The 8,445-nt window shown below is 46.9% G+C and overlaps 1 protein-coding gene across 4 annotated transcripts in view; it reads right to left on the bottom strand.

Annotated features, from left to right (window-relative positions):
* The window catches only part of ROBO3 (roundabout guidance receptor 3), a 96,423-nt gene extending 88,824 nt beyond the window's left edge, over window positions 1–7,599 (bottom strand). For all 4 annotated transcript variants that reach the window (XM_015429393.1, XM_015429394.1, XM_015429396.1 and 1 more), the window contains exons 1-2: window positions 7,525–7,599; window positions 2,873–3,011 (exon numbers count right to left, since the gene is read on the bottom strand). In XM_015429393.1, the coding sequence (XP_015284879.1) occupies window positions 2,873–3,011; window positions 7,525–7,594 (209 nt within the window). In that variant the 5' untranslated portion in view covers window positions 7,595–7,599. The remainder of the gene's footprint in view (window positions 1–2,872; window positions 3,012–7,524) is intronic.
* Between the last annotated feature and the right edge of the window lie 846 nt (window positions 7,600–8,445).

Genomic DNA, 8,445 nt, shown 5'->3' with positions numbered 1-8,445 from the left:
CTGAGCTTTTTCTACCAAAAAAGCCCTGTATAAAACAATTTAACAAAAGTATATGTGTGTGTTAAGTGCCATCAAAACATTTATGAATTATGGCAATTATGAATTAATGTCCTCAAAAATGTCTTATTGTTAACGGCGTTGCTCAGGTCTTGCAAACTGGGGGGCCATGCCTTCCTCTATTGAGTCAGTCCATCTCATGTTGGGTTTCCCTCTTTTCCTGCTGCCTTCAACTTTTCCTAGGATTACTGCCTTTTCCAGTGAGCTGTCTTCTCATAATGCGACCAAAGTATGATAGTCTCAGGTTAGTCATTTTAGCTTCTAGGGATTACCTCCATAAAGAAAGCCAGATGAAGTGGAGAAGGGTTCTAAGACAACCTTCACCTCCAGATGCCAGGTTTCTACATGGAGGAATCTTTGTTTTCCAGGTGGGGACTTCAGGAGCATTCCATACAATGAGTGGAGTGGAGACTGATAAGGTCCAAATTGAGAGGCCAGTTTGAAGCTAGCAGTATCTCTGGCCAAGTTTGGTATCAGGGTAGACTCACTCCAAGTTTTGGGAGACTACTTGCTGGCAGGAACTCACACCAGAGTTAACATTCTTTATTTGAAAATACATAAATAAGTAAAAACACGCGTCTTCATCTGATTACTTTAAAAAAAAGTTTTAGAACAAAATAAATAAATAGATTTTTTTTAAAAATCGAGCTAGGCAGGAAAAATTGGGTGAGCATGGAGGCATCTATTGATAAAGGGAGTTTGCCTAAGCCAGTCGCTTCTTGGCTGTATAGCGGGGGGGGGGGCATAGGGAGGTACTGGGCAGCATTCAGCTGAACCCTAGTTGTTGCATGGCACTTGGGGGGGGGAGCAATGTTGATGGGATTCAGCACCTCTTGGACACAATTCTGTGCAGATCTCGGAAGCTAAGCAGGGCCGACCCTGGCAAGTATTTGGATGGGAGACCTCCGAAGAATATCAGGGCTGGGAGGCAGAGACAGGCTATCAAGCCACTTCTCTGAATGTCTTCCATGCCCCAGTAGGAATCGGCAGAGGTCACCATGACTTCCAGGCATGGGCACACACGCACGCGCACGCGCGCGCACACACACACACAATGCAAAAATACCAAGAAAAGAAAAGAAAAAGAAATGGGTTCATGTGAGGCTCATTAAATTACAAAAAAGGTTTGTCTGTGCACACACAGAGTACTCTTCCTCATCACCACTGAATAACTACAGACAGTTGCATTTTGCATTTTGGGTTAAAGAGAAGCGATAAAGCCATCCAGCTCGGTTTCCAGGCAGAGTCAACGGCTTTCTTTGAAGAAATTAAAATATTTTTAGTACAAGGACAGCTCTCTTCCCCAGGCACCTTGGTTTACTCTCGCCCTGGAAATACCAGCTTTCAGAGGAGACATCTGAATCATCATATTCCCATAATATGTTCAAACATTAATGTTCCTGCCCTCATAGAAATACAGCTCAGATCTAGTTTATTTGACTTGGCCAGAAGCCATAACAAAATTTAGGATTATAAAAGATGTTGACAGAAGATGGAAAGACGATGTAGGCAGAAATGCAAAGTCATTTAAGAAGCTTACAGAACAATAAAAGAACTTACAACGGAATGTAAGCCATGATATCAAATTTAAAGCCCATTGCTTGGCAGGCAGAAAGTTCTGGCGAGTTTTACCCACTGCCCGAACAAAAATGTGCTACATTTCGCATGATCATACTATTATTAATCTGCAAGCATTTCAAATGTTCCATTTTCTAGAGCAGAAGACATGAATGTCACCCTTCCCCGACTACATCCACATTACAGGGAAGCCCGCAGCTTAGCGCTGTCAACTCCAGGTTGGAAATTCCTAGAAATTTGGGGAGTGGAGCCCGGAGATGGCAGGATTTGGAGAGGGGAAGGAGCTCAGCTGGGTATGATGCCATCGAGTCCACCTTCCAAGCCAGCCATCTTCTCCAGGGGAACTGATCCCTGTAGTCTAAAGGTCAGTTGTAATTCCAGGAGATCTCCAGACCCCACCTGGATGTTGGCAACCCTACCCCTCATGCTGAGCTCCTCCGTGGCAATCAGCAACAATTAATGTGTGCTCTTAAAAGCCATAAGTGTTCACCAGAACTGAAAACGAAACCTGCCAGATCATGATTCCTAAATGGCAGCCTTTCTAGGGACTACTGACTGAGCTGAAAAGAGCTATTCCCCCCATGTTGCATGCCACATTAACCAAATTAACAATTTTCCAGCAAATTTTTAGGGTCACTGGTGCAAGCAACGTAATCTTTCTCCGAGCCAGCTTGGGGAATGTCTGCCATTAAGGCCCCCATCTCCAAAATACATTCCATTTTGACGCCGGTCCATTGAAAGAAAGGAATAAACCCCCAAATTCAGCTATCGTTAATTGCACAGCAACTCGGGCAATTGCCTACAATGATATTTATTGCCAGTGCCTAATGCCTCATTGTCCAGGGGATTAAGCAGAATGGCTCATCCTCGCCCTGAAATCAAGGCAATGGGGTCTGAACGATGTTCTGATTTCGCCGCCGCCGCTTTGAAACTGCTCCGCTGACCTTTGAGGTCTTCCCAGCATAGCAGTGCAATCCTTACCTGGAGGCCTGAATCTCTTTCCAGCCCTGATTGTTATTACTTGCAATTTCCATAGCTCTTTTAAAGTGCAGAGTGCTTGACAGCCCTTATTTTATAGATGGGGAACGATGCTGAAAGATAGCATCTTCCCGGAGGGCGCTCAGCAACTGCACTGGCTGAGGAAGGACCAATCCTGAAGATGCACTCTAGATTTCCGCCGGCATTGCATGTGACCCTTGGTCAGGAAGGCAAACAGCTTCCCTCCATAATCACTCACCTCCCTCGAGGAAGCTCTCCTTCCTCCTTGCGCCAGCGAGACGTCGGCACAGGGTCCCCCTGCACCTCGCAGTGGAAATTCACAGTATCTTCTGCAAGCACCACTTGGTTTACAGGTCTCTTGATGAACGTGGGGCGTTCTGTCAGACGAAAAGCCAGAAACAAGGTTATCAGAGACACAGCAATCAGCAGGGAGAGAGGACAGTTCTTTTCCGTTCCTCTGCATTCTCCGCCCAGAGCCATTCCAACCCTATAATGAACACATGAAGCTGTCTTCCATAGAATCAGACCCTTGGTCCATCATGGTCAGTACTGTCTACTCAGACTGGCAGTATACGGGAGGGGCTGTGGCTCAGTGGTAGAGCATCTGCTTGGCATACAGAAGATCCCAGGTTCAATTCCCAGTATCTCCAGTTAAAAGATCTGGCAGTAGGTTATGTGAAAGACCTCTGCCTGAGAACTTGGAGAGCCACTGCCAGTCTGAGTAGACAATACTGACTATGATGGACCAAGGGTCTGATTCAGTATAAGACAGTTTCATGTATGTGTACAAGGATGGGAGGCGGGAGGACACGAGAGAAAGGAGCTTGTGATGTGCCACGCCACATGGCCAATCACCATCCATGCTCTTGAGGCTGCTTAGTTTATATCTAATCCTGCATGCCTTAATAGGAACACTTGTGGCTCCTTGGCCATTGAAACTTTTACAGTGTAGTAAAGGTAAAGGTTTCCCTTGCTTGAAAGCCAGTCGAATCTGACTCTAGGGGGCGGTGCTCATCTCCGTTTCCAAGCCAAAGACCCAGCGCTGTCTGAAGACGTTTCCGTGGTCATGTGGCCGGCATGACTAAATGCCGAGGTGCACAGAATACTGTTACCTTCCCACTTAAGCGGTACCTATTTATCTACTTGCAATTTCTTGCTTTCGAACTGCTAGGTTGGCAGGAGATGGGGCCAGAGACGGGAGCTCATTCCATCACGCGGCACTAGGGTCTCGAACTGCCCAATTACAGACCTTCCAGTCTGCAGCTCAGCATCTTAACCTCTGAGCCATGGCGGCTGTGTGGGTTTCTCCAGTGGGACAACAGTTCCATTACCATGTGGCTAGCGGCTACAGACCACAGACCACCAGCTTGCCACGTGGTACATTATTAAGCAACCCTCATGCCGCAAGTATTTATTTATGAAACCCTTTTCCACTGATAATTTCTAGCAAAACGCAAAAAATGTTTTTTGCTGACACTAATGGTTCTCCCTGTGGCGTTGAATAAGGGGGGGGGGTTGTGTGCCGAGGGAATATGTTTGGAACTTTTTATTTTGAGGCAGGAAAGGAATGTTTTCCCATTTCTCTCCATATACTGATTTGATGCCTTAGTTTAGGGGGTCCCAGCTCCTTGAGCCTGCTGCACCTTTGGAATCCAGGCCCAGCGTGGTGGACGTAACCACAAAATGGTCGCTAAGGGAGGCAAGAGCCCCAGCCACAAAATGACTGCAGCAGGAGGTGGCGCAACACACACAAAGGAAGTCCAAACGCAGGGGAGGAGTGACTAAAAAATACAGTGCGAAAGAGGGAGCGAGAGAGAATAAAACGAACACTGTGATTGCGGGTTCCACTGCAACAAGGTTATTTTAATCTGCACAGCCAATCAGATCTTCAATGGCAAGTCAGAAGCCCTGCTGGACAAGAGCCCCACCCACTTTCTATAAACACTCAGGGAGTACCAAGAAAGGTGTCAGTGGGTGCTGTGGCACCCATGGGCACCATGTCGAGGACCCCGCCTTAGCTCCATGAACGGAACTCCAGACCCGTCACATGGCCTTAGAATTACAGAATCATAGAGTTGGAAGGGTCCCCCAGGGTCATCTAGTCCAACCCCCTGCACAATGCAGGGAATTCACAAATGCCCCACCATCACCCTCAGGGACCCCTGTTCCATGCCCAGAAGATGACAAAAAAACCTCCGGGATCTCCAGCCAAACTGGCCTGGAGAGAAATTGCTTCCTGACCCCAAAGTGGTGATCAGCATTTCCCTGGGCGTGTCAGAAAGAGCCACGAGAACTAAGCATTATTGCAACCCTCTCTGCCCTCCCTCTCATGATCTGCCTAAATTCACAGAATCTGCACTGTTGTCAGATGGCCATCCAGCCTCTGTCTGAAAACCTCCAAAGAGGGAGAGCCCACCACCTCCTGAGGAAGCCTGTTCCACTGAGGAACCGTTCTGACTGCCATGAAGTTCCTCCTAATGTGTAGGAAAAAACTCTTTTGATTTGATTTCAACCCGTTGATTCTGGGGCAACAGAAAACAACTCCATACCAATGCTCCCTCTAAGCTGTGGAGTCTTGTGAGCAAAAATTCTACTTTGTGAGCTACTGGCAATAAAGTGGTGAGCGAGCAATCTGGCTACTGCATCAATTAGTTTGCTCTGGAGCCATCCCTTCCTGAGCGAAGACAAAAATCTGTGAGCTGGAGGTTAAAAAACTGTGAGCTAGCTCACACTAACTCAGCTTAGAGGGAACACTGCTCCATACCATCCTCTATATGACAGCCTTTTAAGTATTTGAAGATGGTTGTCCTTGAAAGGACGTTGTGTGTATTGTATCTGTGTGAGGAAATCTGAATCAGGGCCATGGTGCTTTGGAAGGGGAAGGATCAATGCTACTCCTCTGTGCCATTCGCGCAGTTAAAAATGTGTTCCCCCAAATGCTTTCAGCCCTAATTGGAGGGGGGGGGGATCTATATTCCACATACTTCCTGGGTTTTTTAAGAACCCAATGACATGTTGAATAAGTCTGACCTAAAAATGCTCCCCTTTTGGCATCACTACCTGGAGGCTATTGCTGGGGGGGGGGGGGGGGTGATATCAGTTGCAGAGATAAGAACACTAGGAATCCTGAGCACTCTTCCTTCATTTACCTTGATTTGTTCTTGGAATTATGTTTCCACCTCCTCCAATCCCCATCCCAAACCCAGTAAAAGTGCACATGAACCAAGCAACACAGTCGACTCCACAACAACCATCCCAAACTGAGCAAAACGGCATCTGTGTTGCGATACAAATGCAACCCGGCAAATGAAAGAGATCATCACCAAAGTTTTTGGCAGCTGATAGCAACAAATCAATCAGAACAGTTATCAGACAAAAACAGACCAGCTTGCTTAAGGGGGACCACAAATAATAATTATTAAACATTCAGTGCCTGAGTAGAAAAAAATATTTTGATCTGGCACCTAAACTTTAACAGGGAAATAGCCAGACCTTCGAAGGACGTCTTGCTTGATTTGAGGGAGCCAGCTTCTGCACAACCAAAATCTAACAATTGAAAAATGTAAATCTGAACATTATAGACAAGGATGCATCACTGAGGATGGTGAAACTTGAACTTCCTGCTTAGAGAGAACCTCAATATTTAAACATTCCTCATGATGGAACTGGCTATTGAAGGGTCAAAGCATAACCGACAGTGGGAGTTCTATGAAAAAGCTCCCATGTGGATTTTTTTCTTTTGGGAAGGAGGGCACACTGGCTCCTGATTCAAAAACTGGCTATTGAAGGGTCAAAGCATAACAGACAGTGGGAGTTCTATGAACAAGCTCCCATGTGGATTTTTTCTTTTGGAAAGGAGGGCACACTGGCTCCTGATTCAAACTGGAATCATGGCATAGGGCAGGGGTCCCCAACACGGTCACCATGGGATTTGATTTCTGCAGATTTTTTAAAAATGTTGTTTTGGCAGCAGCTGCCACCACAGCATGAGGAGGAGGAGGAGGAGGAGATTGGGTTTATACCCCACTTGGAGTCTCAGAGCAGCTTACAATCTCCTTTCCCTTCTCCTCCCCACAACAGACACCCTGTGAGGTAGGCGGGGCTGAGAGAACTCTGAGAGAACTGCCCATGAGAGAATAACTCTGAGAGAATTGTGACTGACCCAAGGTCACACCAGCAGCTGCATGTGGAGGAGTGCGGAATCAAACCTGGTTCTCCCAGTGTAGAGTCCACGCACTTAACCACTACACCAAACTGGCTCTCTGTGAGGATCATCACTGTGTGACTCAAGGTAAGCCGCGGCAGCCATTTTGTGGCTCCCTCTGCCTCCTGCAGCAGCTATTCTGCAGCAGCCATTCTATAGCATCCATTTTGTGGCTGCGCTCAACCTGTGGTGTCAGAATTCCAAAGCTGCCCACAGCCTCAAAAAGGTTGGGGAGGGGAGAAGAGGGTTTAAACCTCCAGTGCCATTTTTCTGATCTGTAATGGCCCTACAGATGGGCTTTTGGGGATAAACTCATAGTTCCCTTACTAAGATTCTTTATTAAGATCTGTGTTTGTACCACTGGGGCATATAGCAGCCGGTGGGGGCATTTCAGGTTGGAAAAATGGAAAAAAAGAGGAAGGCTATCCCCTCCAAGCCCCAGTCTGAACCGGAATCCCTTGAAATGGTTGCTTTTTAAAAAGAAAACAAATCAATCAGGACTCATTCTCAGAGTCCCCAGACTCAAGCGGCTTGGCCCTTAAATGATTTGTTCTTAATGGTGGAGCAATGTTTTGGCAAGCTGCGAGTTCATACAAGAAAGCAACTCGAAACCAAGATTTGCAGCACAGCTTGCCTCCCTCTTCACTTGTCTGGGCCCCTGAAAATAGATCCCTGCTCTTACGTACCAAAGACCACCAGTTCGGCCGGCTCACTGTCCCGTTCGCCCACCATGTTGGTGGCCACACAGACGTACATGCCAGCGTCACTCTTCCTCGTGTTGGACATCATCAGCTTCCCACCACGAATCTAGGAGGAAACGTCAACAGGAAAACACTGCTTAGAGCTACGTGCATAAATCTGTCTCAGCCAATGTTTTGCCTCCCCTGCAAGTCCACATTATCCATATGTCACAGCATGTAGCATTAGCTTTGGTGGCTTTATGAGGGGATTAGAACAATTTCTGGATGAGCGGTCCATCCGTGGCTATTAGCCATAATGGCTAAAGGGAATCTTCATGTTTGGAGGCAGTATACCTCTGAATACCAGTTGCCGGGGCAACAACCATGGTGCGGGGTTTTGGCTTCCCTGCCCAACTTCCTGGCTGCTGTGTGAAACAGGATGCAGGATGGAACCAATACTGCTGGGCTTTGTTTTTCTTCTTCAGAAGAGCTTGAAATCCCTGGCAACCTTTATAGAACCCCTCATTTGGAAGATGGAGAGCCAGAGATGTAGGGTCAGGCCTGCACATTGTGCAGTAATTCAGTAGTTCCAATATAAACATGGGAGTCACCTGTTTGTTTGGATTTGGCCTATGCCAGAAAATCAGTAGATGGCTTTAAGTCAGCCACAGTCTCTCAGATGCAGGGGCGCAGTATGTGGATACTGGCCTACCTTACAGGACCACAAGATAATGTACATGACACTTTCAACATTTATAGCATTACCATTACTTTATGACCACCACATGCTGTGGTTGAAACTGGCACCAGATGCAACACTTCGCATCCCGACAGGATCGCATTGGGGGAACGTCAACATTTTATTTAAAGAACAAACGAATGAACACATGGAGCTACCTCATACCAGCCTGGTACAGATGCCCCACT

Source organism: Gekko japonicus, unplaced genomic scaffold (assembly GCF_001447785.1).
Source record: "Gekko japonicus isolate JY-2015 unplaced genomic scaffold, Gekko_japonicus_V1.1 scaffold67, whole genome shotgun sequence".
NCBI classification, from domain to species: domain Eukaryota; kingdom Metazoa; phylum Chordata; class Lepidosauria; order Squamata; family Gekkonidae; genus Gekko; species Gekko japonicus.
Note: the sequence above shows the minus strand (reverse complement) of the source record. Positions and strands in the feature narration are given on the sequence as shown.